We start from the raw sequence: 21,935 nt of genomic DNA on the forward strand, positions 1-21,935 counted from the left end.
TGTGTAACTGTAGAAAAGAACACTTGCACTTGGTTCAAAGTGGATAGTTTATCTTAAATATAAGCTTTCCCGGCGGTGTTTCAAAAAGTGTTGCCTACAATTCGGCGCCTTCCGGAGGACAAGCGAAAATCGAAGTAAAAATGGAAGATAATTTTAGCTTCCGGTTAAGCAAGCGAACGCGTTCGTGTTGCAAACACAACTGAACTCAAAAGTTCGTGGCCGTAAAATTTTTACAATATCTGCAGACGTTGGCGCTGACGTCGACACAGGCAACTCTGCTGTAGCGTAACTTTGTGTCTATGTATGTATCCGGGTGAGTGATTGTTTCTGTGTGTGTGTGCTTGGGAGAGTTGTGATTTTTCCCAGCTCATCCTTTGTATTTTTTCCTCTCAAAATACAGCTATGGCAATGTTGATAGCATTTTAACCTTTTATGTATATACTGTTCACCTTGAGGAAAATAGTAATTTTAAGAACTTTAGCGTTTTTTTTGTTGTGATTATAAAAGAATACTACGTACTAAAATAATTTAACAAAATATAAGAAATACTTAATAGATTGGATTTAACTTTTTGGAAACTTGCAATAAGGGCATTGAAATCTTATTAATCTGGCCTTGATTGTAAAAGAGCCCAGGAAATGCTGGAATAAGAACGAGGAGGAGGTGGCAGAGGCATAACAACATCATTATCATCATTTTTCAGAATCAACCACCAGACAGAAAGACACGAGTTACATAAAAACGAATCACCCACCGAAGTGATTCAGCCATCAACGAACCCACCACCCACAATCCGCAACCCACCACCCAAGTCTCCCACCTATCAAAGGGGACTTTCCCATACTGTAGCCACCATGACAGAATACTCTCTTTACGAGTGTATGAAAACTTATTGAAATTATGAAATAAATGGATAATTGGCTCACTCGCCCCATCTTCCTCGCTCTTACTGGCGCTTGTTGAGTGGGCGGTGCCAGAAGCAGTGAAAATAATAAATGAGAAACAACATGGCGCCGCAGGATTGATCATAATTTTTGATTAAGTGGAAACTGTTTTTGGGGAGGAGCGGTGTGGGGACAGAGATAATTATTGAAGCAATAAACAAATAATTTTATGAAAAATATGTAAGGGAATATTTTTGTACATAAAAAAATAACAGGAAAGATTTTGAAAAAAAAAAACATTTTTTTTGTCGTAAGAAGTATAGTATTTTTTCTTTTCTTCAACAAAATTTTAGTGCTTTAAAATCGTAAGGATTTATGGATTTTATAAGCTTAGGACTTAATTAAACTGACGCGTTAAATTTTTCTCCGTTTAAAATACGACTTAGTTAGACGTTCAACTTTCCCATCTCTGACCTCCCGGCTAGCGCAATTAGCAAACTTTCACCAACTACCGCCTCAACCAAGCTTTCAATTTAAGGGGAGGGTAAGGTCAAATCATGCGAAAAAAGTCATGTTTTTGTGATTTTTTTCCTGACGACACAGTTAAAATTTATTTATTCAACCAACGGCATATTAAAGTATGACATTAGAAGAATGTTTTATCAAATTTTTACAAAAAAATATTTAAAAACGTGGCAATGGTAGCAATTGTCCGGACGTGTCGCCAAAAAAAGTTGAATTGCGGTGCCCCTCATAACTCGGTGCTGGATCATTTGTAATCAAAAAATGCAAGTTCATTCGTTAAATAATAGTTCGCCCCAGGTAACGCTGTAAAGGTTTTTTGAAAATTGCAATTTTTTAATTTTTTCGAAGACTTTGAAGTGAAAAACTCAATTTTTTGGGAAAAAATCGGTTAATTTGTCATTGCAAAATCGAAATTATGAACAAAAAAAAAAAAAACTCGACAGCGTTACCTCGTAAAATATGTACAGAAATAGTATTTAAAATTTCAAAAGTATCGGTGCAGTAGTTTTGAAGTTATGAGGGGCACCGACTTTGAAAACGTGAGTTGTGGGAATAACGCTTTAAAGTTTTAAACAAAACAAAATCCAGTGTAAAACGTTTGCAAGCAACTTCGTCAATAACTAATAACTTCGTCAATTTTGCTTTAATTGACTTGAAATTTTGACAAAATATTCTTCAGATATTATGCATTCAATTTAAAAAATAAAAAAAAAATGAAAAAAAAAAAAATTTAATACCTTACCCTCCCCTTAACAATCATTACGCTGCTAGCGCATTGTTGAAGAAGAAGCCCCATTTAGCTGCCATCAAAGTAAATCAATGTGAGAGATTGAAGCAAAAGAACCAAAATAAAGAGCTTAAAAATAAAAAAAAACAAATGGCAAATGGCGGCAAACTTTCTGACATTCTGAAGACACATTCGAAAATCACTGCCTAAAATGTTGGTATGAGAACCACGGGTGGAAAAATCACCCTTTTGAGTGCTACGGAGTCACGTTTGTCGTTTCAATCATCATTAGTACTAATGTACCCACAAGAATTGGGCGGCAACTTGAAGCTGACGACATTGGCGCTGGAATGGCTGCCACAAAAGCTGCAAATCGTGAGTACGATAGACAGAGAAAGGGAGAGCCAAAATATGCTTTTCAAACCTGTAACCTACATCAATAAAACCTCCTATTTATACTTACTCTATGTATGTATGTGCACAGTTAATTTTTAATTTATTTACCAAAACTTTTAATATTTTTATTCATAACGAGTTAAGGCTGAAGCAGCAACGCAAACATATACATACATACATATGTAAGTACACATAACTTTATTGGCTACTGCGCATGGCTAAAAATTCCACAGAAGAGATGGGATAAGAAGAGGATAACATGGGGGCCTTCTGATTCTGCCGGCGTCGCCATTGTTCCTGAGCCCTGGCCTTTTGATAAACTTCGTCGTCCTCGTTCTCCGAATGTGATAAGCTAGAGGAGATACCATCTCAGTAATGATGATGATGTCCATATTTTTGACAGAGACGGGGAATCGGGGGGATAGTAGCCATAACCATAACATTTATTTATTTTTATTAAATAAAATCCCAGCAGCACAGAAACATTTTAATGTAAGCTAATAAATAAAACACAAACAAGAGCAAGCGAAACTTTTTTCATTATGAATTATTACGGCGAAGGGCAACGAAGCGATGAAGGAACACGAACGAAAGAATAGGGAATGTAAAGGGAGGCGACCAGGAAGGCAACTGGTAAAACTCCCAAATTAAATTACCATTACTGAGCTCAGGGCTGCATTGCGGGTTTAATTAAGGGCATGGTTAACTTCAACATTTTTATACCAGGTACTCGTAAAGTACAATGGTATATTGTAGTCGTGTGAATGTATGTAACATAGAGAAGGAATCATCTCCGATCGCATTAAGTTTATATATTTTTGAACAGAACACTTAGCCGAGTTGATATAGCCGTGTCCGTCTGTCCGCCCGTCCGTATAAACGCGTGGATCTCAGAGACTATTAGAGATAGTGCGCTTGGAGACTTCTACATCACGCAGTTCAAGTTTGTTTCAAAATTTTGCCACAAATTGCGAATTTCTGTAGCGCCAGTACATAAAATTTTTTTGATGCCAAACTATTTCTATAGTTAACATACATATGGTATGGTATCTGAAAAACAATCTGAAGTATTGTGTCAAAATTTTGCTACGCCCGCTCCCGCCACCAAAACAAAAGTCTGGTTGTAGCGTTAATGGTTCGATAATGTTTTTGGAATATGTTTCGATGCCAAACTGTTCCAATGGTTAATCTACACCTACAAATCAAAAAGCAGCCAAACCGGAGAATTTTACAGGAGTTATAGACTTTTTAGTCTACTTCCCTACTGTCTTTAGTGTAAGTATGCAACTAAAATTTGTTGATGAGAATACATCCAATTAGAGTTTAATCTTTTATCTATGAAGCTTAGTTAAATTGTAGGTGGAAGATATGAGTACCGAGTATAATATAGTCGGAAAGCTCGACTATAGCCAGCCGTCCTTTTTTGTTACTTCCTTAAGTACATATATATTTTTTTCAAGTGCAACAATACATATGAGTAATAAGCGATATTAGTTTTGATTCCAAAGTATAAAAACGACAAATATAGAATACAAAGTTCATATAGTATTTTTATACCCTTGCAGAGGGTATTATAATTTTGTCCAAAAGTGTGCAACGCAGTGAAGGAGACATCTCCGACCCTATAAAGTATATATATTCTTGATCAGGATCACCTCCTGAGTTGATATGAGCATGTCCGTCTGTCCGTCTGTCCGTCTGTCCGTCTGTCCGTCTGTCTGTCCGTCTGTCTGTCTGTCCGTTTCTACGCGAACTAGTCTCTCAGTTTTGAAGCTATCGTCTTGAAACTTTGCACACACCCTTCTTTCCTTTGCACGCAGTATATAAGTCGGAACGGCCCGGATCGGCCGACTATATCCTATAGCTGCCATATAACTGATTGATCGGAAATGGTATAACTTTGGTGTTTTTAGAGTTAGAGAATTCAAATTTGACAAGAGAGCTATTTTTGGCAAACCATTACGACATGCCAAATTTCATAAGGATCGGCCGACTATATCTTATAGCTGCCATATAACTGAACGATCGGAAATGACCCAACTTTCGTGTTTTTGAAGATAGAAAGCTGAAACTTAATACAGATTATATTTTTGGCCAGATGATCCAACCTACCAAATTTCATTAGGATCGGCCGACTATATCCTATAGCTGCTATATAACTGAACGATCGGAAATGACCCAACTTTTGTGTTTTTGAAGATAGAAGTTTGGGACAATTTTAGGTTTCGTTTTTGTATTATAATAAATTGGGAAATATTATCATATTCTCATAAGGATCGGCCAACTATATCCGATGTTTGCGATATATATCCGGTTTTAACTGCAAGGGTATATAAACTTCGGCTCCGCCCGAAGTTAGCTTTCCTTTCTTGTTTAGTAATAAAATAAAACTTTTTAATGTATTTAAAACAAACGAAACGAGGTAAATAATGTGGGCTATTTTTAGAGACCATGGTTGGCTTGCCCTGTTATCCTTTTTTAATTTAAGGAAAATATTTTTATTACTATAGAGTCGCATGGCGTTATTTCACACACACAAACACACAGGAGCAAAGTGGCTTTTCCTCCTATATCCTTCCCCTGAATGGCTTCGTATCTGGCCAGAGCTTAATTTTATTAGCCCTCTTCTTTGGCTCTTCTCTTCCCTGTAGCCCTATATGGATACATTCATTTACCAAGCGAACGTCATCATGAGCTTAAGCGCCCAGCCGCCAAGCCCGTTTTTTCCTCCTTTCCTTTATCTTGGCCACTGGCTCCCAACAAAATGGACTCAAAAATGTGAGAAGAGCCAAACATTTGTGGCATGTTTTTAATAATGTTGTTTATAATGTTGCTTTTTCCTCAATTTTATTTCCCCCATTTTTTCCTCTTTTTCGCATTCTCTATCTCATTTCTTTTTGATGTTTTTTCATAGAATTTATTTTATAGGTTGAAATAACGAAATACTAATCTCTTTTATGGCTATTACGTAAGGTAAATACATAATAAATTTTTTAAAGCGATATATGTAGCTATTAAATTTCGGAGCGTCGAATGAAACGAATTCAAAAACTAATTACAAAATCAAAACTTATAATGAGAGGCCAATTAGAAATTTTTCAATTGCCCTCAAAATCGGATAACAAACGGCAAACAGCAACAACTCCATCAAATCAGGTAAAAGGGCAGCCATTTTTGGCATTTTAATTAAATCCCGTTGTTCCGTTAGCTCTTATGCCGTATTTGCAGCCACTCGTCCATATTCAAAATGAGTTTTTAGTCCTGGCTTTTACAGCATTGGTTTTAGCCGAAATGTTCCACTTTGCGCGGATGGCGAGCCACTCAAAACAAATATTTTTGCGCTTTTCTGTTGTTTTCCGACCGCCAAAAATTAATTTTAATTTTTTGATTTTCTTTGCGCTGTCAAAAATAATGCAATACCCGGCACAAATTTTATGGTTGCTCGTCATTGTTTTAATTGCAAATTTATTTGGTTATCTTAGATGCACTAATAAGTTTTTAATTGGCATTTTCCACCATGAAAGGGGCGCTATGTATGTTGTACGAAGATTGTGTTTAATTAAACTCTGTCTCTGTACTAAATACCATGGTAATACTGAGTTGTATCTTTTTTAAAACCGTTGAAAAATATCAAAATTGTCAAAAAAATAAAATAATAAAAACTTACCACGATCCATGATGCTTTTGGTTTTTGAATATGGTACTCGAACTTTGGCACATTTTCCTTAACCTAAATGACAATGAAGGAGGATGATAGGAAATTAAATCGCCAAAGATAGAGGGCACACATAATGGCAGCAGGTTCAGAAGGAAGGAAAAATCATCCCCTCAGTGGGGAAACGCGCGCTGTATATATTCTCTCGCTCGCCAACATGAGTCCCAGTCCCAGTCCCTTTCTGGGTTCTGTAGAGTTTGCTTCGCTCATAAAGCGTTGGAAATTATGGAAATTAATTGAAATTCCAAGGACGCCGTTTGCTCTTTTGCTGAAACCAACAAATTACCATCATTAAACGTATGCCGTCTCGCTCACCCCTATTTTTACCTTATTATTTGCATCTCCCTCTGGTAGAAATACCGTTAAACTTCGCAAATGCCAAATGAGCTGAGCTGCTTTGACGATTCCTAATTTTAGGCACTGTGCGGTTCAACGATATTTTGTGTGATTGTACAAATGTGTGTATATTACATTTGTGTGCATTTTACATTATTGCTATTTAATTCAGCTAATTAATTATCATACATATGTAAACCTCACTCTACAAAAAAACGGCTAATTTGCTGGGATTTTGATTGACTGCCGTCGAACTTAACTTTCTCATGGATTAAGGCAGAACAGCTGCTGCAGCTCAACCCACTCAACCACCCTCTCCTCCCCAGGCACAGCCTTCTGCTACACCCACTACGAAAAAAGTCATATTAAAAATCATTCGCTTGTGAAGATCAAAAGCATTCTTTTTCACCGAAATGCCATGAAGAATGAAGCTTGCGTGGTTCGTATGGAGTGAGGTGGGTGGATATCCTGTAAGTGAGCGGCTTTCGCCCGATGGCATTGTTATAGTTGCTGCTGTTGTTGTCTGCTCAGCCTCTGCCGCTGGCATCGCTTCTCTCAAGTATTCAACCAAAAATGCATGGAACACATCCACATCCACATACACACTCACATGCACCTATAGTACCCACCTCTACAAAGACAGACCCAGAGTGGGTGAGAGTGGAAAGCCGTTATACCAGCTCTAGACCTGTGTGTGCGTAAGGATGCTCGTTTATTTATTTATGGTTTTTTCTCATTCAACCACCCACATCAACTGCAAAAACAATTTCATCCACATATACGCCCATATATAAATATTTCCGTCGATGTGTGAGTGAACATTTATTAAATATTATTGCTCTTGTTTTGCGCTCTACTTGTCTTTTTTATTGCCCATCGATGGCAAGTGGGCGGATAACTGTTCTTCATCCTCCCCTAATTCATTTTCATCTCCCTCTTTTGGATGCTGGTATACCATACATACATACATAAGTCTGTATATAATTGGTGTCGGGTGCCATTCTGGTTGTTCTTCTCAGTGTTTTTCACTTGTATCGTTTAATAATTGTAATGGCTGCCTACAAATGAATAACGGTTAATCAATAAGCGATAAGCCACTGGAAGGATGCAAAAAGGGTGGGTGTCGCAAAAACAAAAACAATATTAATTAAAAACAAGAGAGGAAAGCTAACTTCGGGCGGAGCCGAAGTTGATAGACCCTTGCCGTTAAAACCGGATATACATATATCGCAAACATCGGATATAGTTAGCCGATCCTTATGAGAATATCATATTAAAACCGAACCATTACAATAAAAAATTTAAAAAAAAAAGTCCCAAACTTCTATCTTCAAAAATACCATTTCCGATCGTTCAGTTATATGGCAGCTATAAGTTAAAGTCGTCCGATCGTAATTAAATTTGGTAGGTGGGATCAACTGATCAAAAATAGAATCTGTACCAAGTTCCAGCTTTCAGTTATATGGCAGCTATAGGATATGGTCGGCCGCTCCTTATGAAATTTGATAAGTCATATTATTTTATCAAAAAGCACTCATGCAAAATTCGAACTCTCCAACTCCAAAAACACCAAAGTTATACCATTTCCGATCAATCAGTTATACATATGGCTACAAGATATAGTCGGGCGATCCCGGCCGTTCCGACTTATTACTGCGTGCAAGGAAAGAAGGGTGTGTGTAAAGTTTTAAGTCGATAGCTTTAAAACTGACAGGCTAATTTGCGAATAAGCAGACACACATGCTCATATCAACTCAGGAGGTGATCCTGATGAAGAATATATATACTTAATAGGGTCGGAGATGTCTCCTTCTCTGCGCTGCACACTGTTGGAAATAATTAAAATACCCTCTGCACGGGTATACAAAAGTAAAAAGTCCCATAAATCATAAATCGAATCTGTTCCGACTTTCTATCTTCAAAAAACACGAAAGTTGGGTCATTTCCGATTGTTCAGTTATATGGCAGCTGTAGCATATACCATAGTCGGCAGATCTTTATGAAATTTGGTATGTCGTGTTATGTTGTCAAAAAGAGAATCCATAAAAAAACTCTCTAACTTTAAAAACACAAAAATAGTAGAATTTGTGATCAATCAGTTATATAGCAGCTTACTTACATATATACTGCATGCAAAGACCCGGTACCCGGGTGTGTGCAAATTTTCATGTCGATACTTTAAAACTGAGAGACTAGTCCGCGTAGAAAGAGACAGACAAAGGGACAAAAGGACAGACGATCATACTCATATCAACTCAGGAGGTGATCAGGACTATATAGGTATATATGCACTTTATGGGGTCGGAGATGGGGTATATGCACTTTATGGGAAGGATAAGGCACTCCTTCACTGCGTTGCACACTTTTGGACAAAATTATAATACCCTCTGCAAGGGTATAAATATATAGAGATAGAAAACTTGTTAAATTAAATTGGTTTTTAGTCAATTTTTTTTAAGAAAATACCTAATAAAGAAATAAACTATTGAAACCTTTCAGTAATTCAATATATGTAGTATTGCGTCAGGGAAAGGTGGTTTAGCTAAAGTCAGCTAAAATGCAGCTAATAAAAAAAGGAACTCAAAATACAAAATCAGGTTTTAAACAGTAGGCTTCCAAGTAATAGTTTTCCAAGTAACCTTAAAAAATTGCACGGCTGGGAAAAGGGTAAAAATTGTTTGTTTGCTTAGAGGAAAAATTTTTTGCTTAGTTTGGCGCAAAGTGGTTTTTTTATGGTATATTATAGAAGTCTATATAGAAGTATATAGATATAGAATATATAAGTCTTATAGAAGTCAAAAATAAAGTAACATTGGACTTGGATTACCATAAATGCATTAATATCTTGAAGACATCTACAATACCTTTATCAGATTGTAAAATGTCACTTATAGAGGTCCTTAGTAGGATAATGGTACAATAGAGGCCAGAGGAATAGTTCAAAGGGAACTCTATGAACGTGTTAGAGTCACTTGGGCAGTCGTCTGACTTCAATCATACAGAAAATATTTAGTCCAAAGTCAAGAAAATAGCTTTTCAGTCTATTCCATCTACTGTTGGAATCATTTTGAGAACTTACTTTAAAGTTTTTTATGAAAATATAAATATAACATTGGCAGGATTTGTTTGCCTCGTTGCGCAGGTGTTTCTGGCAATAATGGACGCGTTACTAAAAATTAGTTAATAATAAAAATAAAACAGGAATCTCATTGTAGCGGCAGTTTGTAAATGTTTTTTTTTAATGTTTGGATGCTAAACTGTTCTTTGAACAAATACATCTGGCTAATCTTCAAATACAAATCAATATTCAGCCAAATCAGATAATTTGCAGGGGAGTTATAGATTTTTTAGTCTATAACTAATTAGCTGATTGAAAAATGACAAATAGCATCGGAACTTTCGAACTTTTTGAAGATAGAACTTGGGAAATGGGATAGAACCTTCGGTTCAACGATATCAACTATTTGTAGTATATATCAAATCCGATATAAATATAATTAACTGCAAGAGTATAATATATCAACTTCGGCTTGCTCCTCTATTTGAAATTTGACCGATTTTAATAACAAAACGATATTTAAAGACAAATGCATTGGAAGATGCATCGTCAATTCAATTTTTTCATACAAAGCCCAAGATCTTTTGGAAAAGTGGGCACAATCTTTTTTTGGTACCCTGGCATAATCTGGCATAATCTTTCTAAATTTTAATTTTTGTTCATTTTAAAAATGTACTTATAAAGTTAAACCAAAGATTATAAAGTACATAGATGGGACATACAAAGAAAAATTTTCTTTGGCGGGTTCCAGCAGTGGAACCCGCTGGAACGAGCGGGTAGAGCAATAGAGAAACTTTTAAAGCAATAGAGGTTTTTATACCCTTGCAGAGGGTATTATAATTTTGTCCAAAAGTGTGCAACGCAGTGAAGGAGACATCTCCGACCCTATAAAGTATATATATTCTTGATCAGGATCACCCCCTGAGTTGATATGAACATGTCCGTCTGTCCGTCTGTCTGTCTGTTTCTACGCGAACTAGTCTCTCAGTTTTAAAGCGATCGACTTGAAACTTTGCACACACTCTTCTTTCCTTTGCACGCAGTATATAAGTCGGAACGACCAGAATCGGCCGACTATATCCTATAGTTGCCATATAACTGATTGATCGGAAATGGTATAATTTCGGTGTTTTTAGAGTTAGACAGTTCAAATTTTACATGAGCGCTATTTTTGGCAAAAAATTATACGACCTGCCAAATTTCGTAAGGATCGGTCTACTATATCCTATAGCTGCCATATAACTGAACGATCGGAAGTGACCCAACTTTCGTGTTTTTGAAGATAGAAAACTGGAACTTGGTACAGATTATATTTTTTGTCAGTTAATCCAACCTACCAAGTTTTATAACGATCAGTCGACTATATCTAATACCTTTCATATAACTGAGCGATCGGAAATGGTTTTTGGTAGAAATATTAACTTTGGTATTTTTTAAGAAAGAAGTTAAGGACTTTTGTTAGATTTTGTTTTATAATAAATTGGATTTTATTATCATATTTTCATAAGGATCGGCCAACTATATCCGATGTTTGCGATATATATCCGGTTTTAACTGCAAGGGTATATCAACTTCGGCTCTGCCAGAAGTTAGCTTTCCTTTCTTGTTTTTTTTTTTAAGTTTTAAGTTCGAATTAAATAAAAAAAAATCAATTTTTTGAAACCGAGAATGGGAAGGGTCCCCTTATATATGGTAACCGAATATTGTTAAAAACTTCAACCTTGCCTCCGTAAAATAACAATTTCTTAAGGAGTACTTTTTATTTACTCTGTTATCTATACTTTTAACTTTAACATTAATAGAATTCAGATTTTTTGTCCGTTTCAGAAGACTAATATCGTCAAAAATTCTAGTTTCTATTTCTAGTTTCTACTTTTTTCCGATTAAAAAAAATAAGTATATTTTCAATTTTCCAATAGTACTTGGTCTTATTTGTTATTTATTTATTATCTAAAAGTTGGCGCTTTTAATCGATTTTTAAATTTAATTTGGCAACTTGTTCATTTTATATTTTCCAAAACGCAAAAATATTTTTCAATTTAGGACAAATTAATAATATTAATAGTATAGATCATTCTAAATACTTATTACATATTTTCTAATAGTTTATATAAACTAATAATTTTATTGACCTACTGTAAGTAAAATGAAAATATTGCATTTTGAATTAACATCAACGAAAGGCAGATTTTAGAAACCGCCGTAAATCACAATCCAATTATTTGCTGCCATTAGTTTCGCTTTTGAAGTATCCTGCACCTGCATCTGCACCCGGAGTCAAACAAACACAATCGCATTTTCTGCAGTTCCCATGGACTTCGCGGCGTAATCGCATTGCGGCATTGACGCAACTTGCGGCACAAATAAACCACCCCGCCGCTTACTGACTGCGGATCCGGATTCCCCGACTTAGGCCATCATCAAGTGGCGCAAATTACAGATCAAACATGCCAGTGAGGGTAGTTGCGTTGTTTTGGGTGACCATTTGTCAAGAAGGTTGACAACATTACGCTGAAAATTAAATAGCGTAATAAAAGGGTGACTTAATTTGTTTTTTTTTTGTGCTAAAAGTCCTAGCCACTTGCTTCACGGAGGGTTTTAAGCGGAAGATGAGCTGTGAACACGTGTTTGTTTTCCAATAAAATATATTTCTATATATTTTAATAGATGCCTGTCCTTAGTCTTTTATAGGCTGTCTCGTCAGGATATTGAAATTGTTGGCGTTGTCAACCCCGCGCGACCGTAAAAACGACAATTACACGTACCTAATAACGAGTAAAGCCCCGGAGACTAGAAACCAGACCGGAGAGCTTAGATTTAAGTAGCTGATAATGCTTGAGTTGACGCGTGACGGCCCATTGCCCGGTATTTTATTAACGATTCAAACGAAAAAAGTCAACTTTTAATCTGGGCAAACAAGATTTTTTTTTAGATAAAACATAAGTTTTATCGAAATATAAATCGTGTGAAAATATATGAATGACAAAAGTATCAAATATAACTTCGGCCGAAGAAAGTGTTTTAATTTTAAATGCCTATTGCTTAAACATACGGCTGCGGTCATAATAATAGCCCATTTGAGTTAACGAAAAACATGAAAAAATTTAAGAGACTTAGGAAAATTATTTTAAAAAAAAACTGGTGTGATTCAGCTCTTTGTCATTTTCAAACGGTCAAATAAGTGTCATGTCCTCTTAAAAAACGAAAGTATCACTTCGGCAATCTTGCATGACATGGGGCATATGCATTTGCGGCAGCAAAGAACGCGCTAGCTTGTTTATATATGTAGAAACAATTGTACATTTTAGTTTACACACTCTATGCTAATTCCTAATTTTAATTTGATGATAATTTTGTATTGCTCTTTGCCTTGTACATTTTCACACACACACACACACAACTATGTTTAGAGGATACTGCAGCGCGTAGTTCTAGCATCTAAGTTTATGCAACATTTAAGGCTTAAGTCAGAGAAAAGCCGGGCGGCGCTGCATTCGTTATGTTCAACGCCACTTTGCAATACATTTATTTATAAACAATATTTTAAAAGGATATACTCTACTGTAGTATATCGGTAGACCACAATCAAAAACTGCAAACCGGAAGTCTGCGAAGGTTTTAAGCGAGTTAGGTTTTTAGTTAGACATCGTATTCTGCAGCCTTTTCCATGTGTATTTTGTACTTTCATTTCGCATAATTTATTATGCTACTATGCTTTAGCTTTTAAGTGTGAAATCCACTGAAACTGAAGAATTCTGGTTTCTTATGTTAAATAAAGGTTAAGGAGGCCGGATGGTTTGAAACTTAAAAAAAATGGTTGAATACATGTATTTTTTTGAATTTTTTTTTATAATCATTTATATCAAATAACATCATCTTAGGAATATCCTGTGAGAATTCCATGTCGATCGGACTAAAACTCGCTGAGATTATCTTGTTATCATGCTCAATATACTTTCAATGGCGTTTAAAACTTTAGACGCGTTTTTTTCAAAACAGTTTTTGTAATGCTCGGATCTACCATAAATTAAATTTTTCACACATTTTGTTCACACTTTATACAATAAATACTTGCGGATAAACGACGGCTTTTATATACATACAAATTTTTTTTTACCATTTTTATACCCTTGCAGAGGGTATTATAATTTTGTCCAAAAGTGTGCAACGCAGTGAAGGAGACATCTCCGACCCTATAAAGTATATATATTCTTGATCAGGATCACCTCCTGAGTTGATATGAGCATGTCCGTCTGTCCGTCTGTCTGTCCGTCTGTCTGTTTCTACGCAAACTAGTCTCTCAGTTTTAAAGCTATCGTCTTGAAACTTTGCACACACCCTTCTTTCCTTTGCACGCAGTATATAAGTCGGAACGGCCCGGATCGGCCGACTATATCCTATAGCTGCCATATAACTGATTGATCGGAAATGGTATAACTTTGACGTTTTTAAAGTTACAGAGTTCAAATTTGACATGAGAGCATTTTTTGGCAACACATTACGACATGCCAAATTTCATAAGGATTGGCCGACTATATCCTATAGCTGCTATATAACTGAACGATCGGAAATGACCCAACTTTCGTGTTTTTGAAGATAGAAAGGTGGAATTTAGTACAGATTCTATTTTTGGTCAGTTGATCCAACCTACCAAATTTCATTAGGATCGGCCGACTATATCCTATAGCTGCCATATAACTGAACGATCGGAAATGACCCAACTTTTGTGTTTTTGAAGATAGAAGTTTGGGACATTTTTAGGTTTGGTTTTTGTATTATAATAAATTGGGTTATATTATCATATTCTCATAAGGATCGGCCAACTATATCCGATGTTTGCGATATATATCCGGTTTTAACTGCAAGGGTATATAAACTTCGGCTCCGCCCGAAGTTAGCTTTCATTTCTTGTTACAGCCAATAATTGGTTGATTTTTCATGTTAAAATTGTACCTTTTAATTTAAGACCGCGCCACAAATTAAAATCTAATTTTTTTTAATGTACATAATTTTGTTCATCCGCACAAGAAACTAATATTTTAAATAAATTAATTCAATTTTTTTATTTAAAAAAACACTGTGAAGACGACACTTTTTTGAAGCGACTCCGAGCGACTTTTGACAAAAAAGTTTCTAGATACTCTCCAAATATAGTCATTTATTATTTACAACACTTTAATTTAAATAAAACTTTAATTTAAAAACTTTAATATTCTCTCAGAAAGGAGAAAAAATTCGTCCTCTTGTTGTTATACCCTTGCAGAGGGTATTATAATTTTGGTCAAAAGTGTGCAACGCAGTGAAGGAGACATCTCCGACCAAAATCTAAAAAAAGTCCCAAACTTCTATCTTCAAACATACCAAAGTTGGTATTTCTACCAAAAACCATTTCCGATCGTTCAGTTATATGGCAGCTATAAGATATAGTCGGCCGATCGTTATGAAATTTGGTAGGTCGGATTAACTGACCAAGAATATAATCTGTACCAAGTTCCAGCTTTCTATCTTCAAAAACACGGTCATTTCTGACCGTTCAGTTATATGACAGCTATAGGATATAGTCGGCCGATCCTTACGAAATTTGGCATGTCGTATTATTTTGCCAAAAATAGCGCTCGTGTAAAATTATATACAATTTCCGATCAATCAGTTATATGGCAGCTATAGGATATAGTCGGCCTATCCGGGCCGTTCCGACTTATATACTGCGTGCAAAGAAAAGAAGGGTGTGTGCAAAGTTTCAAGTCGATAGCTTTAAAACTGAGAGACTAGTTCGCGTAGAAACAGACAGACAGACGGACAGACGGACAGACGGACATGCTCATATCAACTCAGGAGGTGATCCTGATCAAGAATATATATACTTTATAGGGTCGGAGATGTCTCCTTCACTGCGTTGCACACTTGTGGACAAAATTATAATACCCTCTGCAAGGGTATAATTACCGGGTTAAATTATAAGGATAGGTGAAAGGACTGTTGGACAACATCCTATAGTATTATTTTATTTCAAAAACATTACTAAAATAAGAATAAATTTTATTTGTACCCAACTTTTCCATGGAACTACTATTATTTTGAACGCGTCGTCCATATGCTACATAGCAAATAACGGCGAAAAAATAGAAAGACATGGAATAAGACAATGAAACTACATATTCTAGTAGTACCGGTATTAATAGGTAATAATTTGAAAAAAGTCGATTTTCCAAAGCATATAGAAGTTATAGCCGAAAAACTTTTTACTCGACCAGCACTACTATTATTTCGACCGCAACATATTATAATTTAGTAATTACATACATATTTAAGAGGGAGAGTCACTAGAAAATTAAACAAAGCCTTAAATAATTTATAAAATGTATACATTTCTGACAACTACCTAGAAAACTATACTCTTCATACATACATCCGTCCGGTTTTGAATTTTGAAATCTTTTAAAAACCATTGCAAGAAAAAAATGTCATTCAGAAAAGCTTACGGTTTTATTATAACAGTCCCAATATATGTACATGTACATATTCTGGGGCCCCAGCTGCACACAAATCAGCGCTGAAAAGTATGCTCTAAATTTCGCTAAAGTGGCCCTAATAAGTTAATCAAACTAATTGCAGCAGTTAAAAGACGTTGAGACGGGGGGCACTGGCCACAAGCAGGGGAAACGAGGTAAATATTTCCCTTGCCGGTTGGCAGCTATAAATTCCGAACAAACCCCAGCCCCCACCACAGTCCAGTCGATCCAACTAAGTATGTTGTAAACCATGAAAAGGGTTGTTTCTCGTGGCTCCGATGCCTGCTTTGAAATTCCGGAGAAACTGCTGTTGCTGCTGTGACATGAACATGTTAATTGCCGTTGCCAGGCTTAGTAGCAGGATTCGTAAAAACTCTCAACTGTGGCCGAAACAGACTTATTCTGCAAAGTTCTTAAAAATTGACGCACGTTTTACTTCGTTTCCTTTTAATTAAAAGTTCAGAGGATTGGGGAACGTTATGGTTATAGCCAATGGTCAGTTGAGCTTTGTTAAGCTCTCTAAATTGGCTAAAGAACTCTGTTTGGCGTTGGCGGTGACTTGGCAACAATCAAAGCCCAGGGACTGCAGTTTGAAGGGCAGAAAAAATGGCTTAGGTATGTTACATATGTATGTGGCGACTTTATTCATTAGTCAACTTTTATCTACTTGTGGAACAAGTAACAAAAACAAACCTTTGGCGACATAAATATGTATTTTTATGCATACCTCTGATACAAACAAATATATTACTTAACTATTACTTAATTCATAATTATGTGTTTATAAGTTTCAACAAAATAAACATTTATTTTTTTTCTCATTTTACATAAGTTTCTTATGTTCTGTTTGAAGGGCTAATCAATTTAAATGTGTTTATAAAATATTAAGCAAAAAAAAAAACATACTTGCTTTAGTTACTGCACTTTATTTAATATAAATATAAATGGCTTCAAAGGTAATTTAAAAAAAAAAAAATTTTACTTATCTAAGTTTAACAAATCTTCTAGTTGGCTTTTACCAATCCTTCACCATAGTATGCCGTAAGAGCTACCATTCGCGTGTCTAGATAATTATGCTCCACCTCGCACTGCTGGCCAGGTCCACTTAAAGCAATTACCTGTGTCATATTCGAATTACGAGGCAAAAAAAATCCTACTTTGCTGGAAAGATTTCGGGAAAGTTTCATCAAGTGGGAGGCTCCCACGGGAAGCAAATTTTGTTCAATGTCGAAGGTGCTCTGTTTTTGATAATCAGGACCTCCCCAAGGAGGACTAAGAAACACGATATCTGGGCGTAACTTTGTACCGACGGCGAACTGCAGGAAATCCGCATGAATAAACTCTATCTTGTGGGAAACGCCGTAGATAGAAGCATTGTGCTTAGCCATCGCCAACTTTTTCGCGTCGATGTCAATAGCAATCACCCGTCCGCAAGTGTTAGCGAACTGTATGGCATTTCCACCGCATCCACAGAAGGCGTCTACAATTAGATCACAGGCCAGTCGTCGAGAAGTTTGCCTTGCAATTTTTTCAGGAGTCACCGAGAACCAGCTCTCACGATCCAGTTGAATCCCTTGGTCAAAACGTGAAAACAAAGAGAATCTTTTCATCCAGTATTTAATCATTTTTCGGTTGTTTTCGTCCCGCATAAATTCGGGCATTTTAGCCGCCAGAATTTTTACTTTATTTAGCTTGCGCTGGTTCTTCTTTGATATGAAACCTTTCTGCACACCATGAAGTTGGTTGGTGCTTTCGTTTTCCATGATTAGATCGTCTTCGTCTTCCGAGTTACTGCTAGAATCGGTAAGATTTCTTAGTTTTTTTAAATTTTGTTTCCCCTGCGAGCCAAAGGATGTAGGCAAACCCAATAACCTTAACTGTTCCTTCTCGTTAAAATCTAAAGAAATTTCGTTATCGCCTAAAAAGGATTCCTCCTCTGTTTTTTCCGCAAATTTCTTAGATGTTTTTTTTTTTTTTTTTCTTTCTTTTTTCGAAAAGTTTAAGTCTTCAAAACATTCCTTAATGTCCTCTATAGTTTCTTCCTGTCCGAAAGATTTCTCCAAATCGTTCCGATAGTTTTCAGAAGCACAGGAAAGAATGTGCCAAAATTTGGCGGTTAAATTATTTACGTGTTTTTCCCACAATTCAAGCCAAAGAGCCTGCTCTTCTGAATTAAAAGATTCGCTTTGTTCCCTGTATTCGGGAAATCGTTTGTGCCACTTATGCTCGAGTAGTTGGTGACCCTCGAGTTCCCAAAACTCCTGCCAGGCAGTCTGGTGAACAGCTTCCAAGTCGTAATTCTGCCAATCAAAATTCTCGCTAAAGGTTTGCCTGAATAAGTAAAATACCGGATTGGTACGCGAAGACGTTAGGTAATGCGAGTTCATATCTCAGCAAACTTTCTGACCCTTAATTTGCGTTCTAGCAGATCCTCGGGAGCGTCCACCGGATGAGCAAACCACACATCTATGGCTGGAATGTGGGACAGAAGCAAGTCGTCTAAGTATTGTTTACGGGCTATTCCATCGAGCGTTCGGATGCTAATGTACTCTTTGACGCCTCTGGATGTAAGGGGGCGTTCTTTTTCATTTAATAAATTGACAAGGACGACTTCTCCCCGAATAATGCAGTAGCAGCCGACACTTACGTGTTGCTCGTTGGCCTTGTCTCTGGTTAAACCTAAAAGAGGAAGTGACACTCTCCCCTCGGGCAAGCGATATTCTCTGAAAGAAATATTGTTAGTTTTGTGATTGATAGAAAAAAAATAAATATAATACTCACTCCTGTAAATCTTTTACACGCACGTTTTCTAACCGTAGCTGATTCGTGTTCCTCGAAAGTCGACCAATCACTGCGCACTTTCCATAGTGCACAGTTGAGTAATCTTTTTTTAAAGCTAATTCCTCAACCAATAAATGTTTGAAGAACGTACAGAATTCCAAAATGTTTTGAAACTCTGAATTCATAGCGGGTTCGGATGAACCCAAAAATTGTTTTTACAAAAGAGCCTACATAAACAACAGAGGTGGTAAATAGAGATGTTTTTAAAGACATCGATAAGTATACACCAGAACGATGCATATCGGTAACTATCGACAACAATGCGTAACAACGCCAAACACGTTTCCAACACTTTTATCTTAAAAAGCATTTTTATAAACGCTGAAAAATACATATAAACAGCGCCGGTTTTTTCTATTAATTTTTTGCGAAAAAGTAAAATACACCTAATATGTCCTTCATGAATCCGGTTGACATGGTAGACGAGGACGCAGCGGACCTGCAGTTCCCCAAAGGTAACAGTTGTGGACATCGAATAACCCATTAATTGCTGTTACAAGTGAAACTGTAGATGCTAGGGACTTTGGTTCCAAATGACTCAAAGGTGGAGCTCTTCCACCACTTTACAACAAATTACTTATTTTCAGTTGATCCTCTAGAGCAACGAGAGTCACGATTTATATTGGTTCGTCAGGATGAAGGTACCAGGACCGAATCTGTCTTCTACAACGCCCACTCCCTGCATAACAAGTTGGAAAAACTGGAAGAACTGGCAAAAGATGTTGCCGGAGTTGCATCCACTAGCGTTTTTAGTCGATGTGCCACGTGTCGATGTAAATTAAACGAACCTTACATCAAGTGCTCCGAATGTCTGGATATCATTCTATGCCTACTGTGCTTTTCGCGTGGAAAAGAGACTGCCAGTCATCGCAACAACCACGCCTATATAATAATGAGGGACAGCATTCAAGTATTTGCCGAGGAGCCTCATTGGACGGCGAAAGATGAACGTATCTTGCTACAAACCCTCCGTAGCCACGGCTATGGAAATTGGGAGGCGGTATCCAACGCTTTGGCACAGCGGCATAATCCGGCAGAAGCTCGACGCCACTATCATGAATGCTACTTTGGCGGGATTTTCGAGCGTCTGCTTAGGCTGCAACATTCTTCGCAATGTTATTTTCCGGAGCGGATGCCATATGTATACAAAATGCGCAGCTTGGACCCTCCCCGTCACGATGACATCGCCTCCATGCAATTTAAAATGAGTGCCGGATATCGTTGTGCACGTGGAGATTTTGATACACCATACGACACCTCTGCAGAAAGCTTACTTTCCATTATGGTAAAACAAAGCCCACGCGATGTGCATCAAGAAGACCATCAAAACGAAGCGGAACTTGGATTAATGGAAGAACTTCAGCTTGGTCTGGTGCAGGCGTACAACAATCGGCTTAGGTGAGGAATGTCTATGAAATATTCTTACTGATAATCTATTCCGAAATTCTCGAAACTCTCAGGGAACGACAGCGTCGATATAGAGTCATGCGTCAGCACGGACTAATCCTGCCCAATCGCACAGTAAGCTGGATTTCCAAGTATATGGGCGCATTTACCAGCGATGCTAGTTGCATGCGTTTTTTGGGATTCATGCAAATCTGTGATCCAATTCAATTTGATATGCTGGTGGAATCCCTGCGCTACTATAACGACTTAAAAACGAGACTTTATAAACTATATGATTATAGACAGCTGGGTGTGCGTAATTTTTCGGGAGCCGCTTTGTACTGTCGGCTTCAAAAGCAACGGCAGCTGGCTCAACGGGATTATTTCAGACAGAAACAGAACGAAGTCTTTGACTGGCAGCAACTAGTTCAGCACTATGAAAGTAACAAAAATGGAGAGCCGCTACCCCTAGGCATAAGTTCAAAAATCTATACATTGCACTCGCGCCGCAAAGCTCAACCCATTGAGATTGGAGGTAGGATAACGAAATTGTTTATTTAAATGTATCCATTTTTAATGTATAATTTTTTTTCTCATGTTCCTTTTTATAGATTTGCCTGGCTATTCAAAGTTGAACGCTGGTGAAAGGAAACTTTGCAGTGTAGCCCGCCTGGTTCCACAGTCATACTTAGACTACAAAAGTCAATTGGTTTCAGAGCAGGCAAAGTTGGGACACCTGCGTTTGGCCGATGCAAGACGGCTTATAAAAATCGATGTGAACAAAACTCGTCAAATTTACGACTTTCTTTTGGAACAGGGACACATTAGCAGGCCACAGTCCTATGGATAAATCTCTCTTTTCCTCAGTATTTCACTTGTAACTTTTTTTTCCATCCATTTTTTTTTTTTTGGTACACCTATACATATACTGAAGCGTAATTTTTTTTTCTTTTCCAGAATTCGAAAATGCCGAAACGCTGCTGATATCAGAGGTGCATATGCTTCTTGACCATCGTAAAAGACAAAACGAGTCCGCCGACGAGGAACAGGAATTTTCCGAAGTATTCATGAAAACGTACGCCTACACAGACAGTTTTCGAAAGTTTAAAAACAAGGAGACAATTATGTCTGTAAGAAGGTTAGTTTTTATAGAACTTACTAGTTCTTTTGTTATGACATTGAGATTTTTCCAGCTTGCTGATGCAAAAGAAATTGCATAAATTCGAGCTAGCGGCCTTGGGTAACCTGTGCCCAGAGGCGCCGGAAGAAGCCAAGGCACTTATACCATCGTTGGAAGGCCGTTTCGAAGATGAAGAGCTACGCCAAATTCTAGATGATATAGGCACTAAACGCAGCTTACAATACTAAGTTCTAAAAATACCTTAGCAAAGATAACTTAAGAAAACAAATGGTTTGAATAAAAGAAAATTTTAAATTTAAGTGAAATTTTAACACTGGCTAAAAAAAACTGATAAAGTGGCAGCTCTGTGTCATCATCGATGCTACCGGACTGGTTAAAATTATTAAGATATTTTTTTTTTTTTATTTTGTTTGC

At 36.9% G+C, this 21,935-nt stretch overlaps 3 protein-coding genes across 5 annotated transcripts; 1 reads left to right on the forward strand and 2 right to left on the reverse strand.

The window, feature by feature from the left end:
- Positions 1 to 16,769: 16,769 nt before the first annotated feature.
- Positions 16,770 to 18,540, reverse strand: Tgs1 (Trimethylguanosine synthase 1). Its single transcript, XM_017249558.2, has one exon. It carries the CDS (start codon positions 18,538 to 18,540, stop codon positions 17,158 to 17,160), a length of 1,383 nt encoding a protein of 460 aa, XP_017105047.2. The 3' UTR covers positions 16,770 to 17,157.
- On the reverse strand, positions 18,345 to 19,198 carry moi (modigliani). 2 transcript variants are annotated; one of them, XM_017249560.3, is made up of 3 exons: positions 18,935 to 19,198; positions 18,561 to 18,876; positions 18,345 to 18,484 (listed from the first exon to the last, which is right to left on the reverse strand). In XM_017249560.3, the coding sequence occupies exons 1-3, from the start codon at positions 19,117 to 19,119 to the stop codon at positions 18,473 to 18,475; spliced, it is 513 nt and encodes a 170-aa protein (XP_017105049.1). In that variant the 5' UTR covers positions 19,120 to 19,198; the 3' UTR covers positions 18,345 to 18,472. The 2 variants fall into 2 exon arrangements, with proteins under 2 accessions (XP_017105049.1, XP_017105048.1); XM_017249559.3 differs by lacking the exon at positions 18,345 to 18,484 and having other exon boundaries at positions 18,537 to 18,876; positions 18,935 to 19,197.
- A 54-nt stretch (positions 19,199 to 19,252) lies between these two features.
- On the forward strand, positions 19,253 to 21,820 carry LOC108130736 (RNA polymerase II subunit D). Of its 2 annotated transcripts, XM_070280914.1 has the most exons (5): positions 19,253 to 19,449; positions 19,582 to 20,392; positions 20,455 to 20,915; positions 20,992 to 21,257; positions 21,338 to 21,478. In XM_070280914.1, exons 1-4 carry the CDS (start codon positions 19,386 to 19,388, stop codon positions 21,228 to 21,230), a joined length of 1,575 nt encoding a protein of 524 aa, XP_070137015.1. In that variant the 5' UTR covers positions 19,253 to 19,385; the 3' UTR covers positions 21,231 to 21,257; positions 21,338 to 21,478. The 2 variants fall into 2 exon arrangements, with proteins under 2 accessions (XP_070137015.1, XP_017104806.1); XM_017249317.3 differs by lacking the exons at positions 19,582 to 20,392; positions 20,455 to 20,915; positions 20,992 to 21,257 and adding an exon at positions 21,574 to 21,820 and having other exon boundaries at positions 19,261 to 19,449; positions 21,338 to 21,518.
- The last annotated feature ends 115 nt before the right edge of the window (positions 21,821 to 21,935 follow it).

The sequence above is a fragment of the Drosophila bipectinata genome, chromosome 3R, assembly GCF_030179905.1.
Source record: "Drosophila bipectinata strain 14024-0381.07 chromosome 3R, DbipHiC1v2, whole genome shotgun sequence".
In the NCBI taxonomy this organism is placed as follows: domain Eukaryota; kingdom Metazoa; phylum Arthropoda; class Insecta; order Diptera; family Drosophilidae; genus Drosophila; species Drosophila bipectinata.

Coding starts and splice junctions, on each gene's coding strand:
- Tgs1 (XM_017249558.2), bottom strand. CDS start 18,540: ATGAACTCGCATTACCTAACGTCTTCGCGTACCAATCCGGTATTTTAC.
- moi (XM_017249559.3), bottom strand. CDS start 19,119: ATGAATTCAGAGTTTCAAAACATTTTGGAATTCTGTACGTTCTTCAAA. Junction 18,877..18,934: donor CGTGTAAAAGATTTACAGGA/GTGAGTATTATA, acceptor TATTTCTTTCAG/AGAATATCGCTTGCCCGAGG.
- LOC108130736 (XM_070280914.1), top strand. CDS start 19,386: ATGTCCTTCATGAATCCGGTTGACATGGTAGACGAGGACGCAGCGGAC. Junction 19,450..19,581: donor GGACCTGCAGTTCCCCAAAG/GTAACAGTTGTG, acceptor ACTTATTTTCAG/TTGATCCTCTAGAGCAACGA. Junction 20,916..20,991: donor TCAACCCATTGAGATTGGAG/GTAGGATAACGA, acceptor TCCTTTTTATAG/ATTTGCCTGGCTATTCAAAG.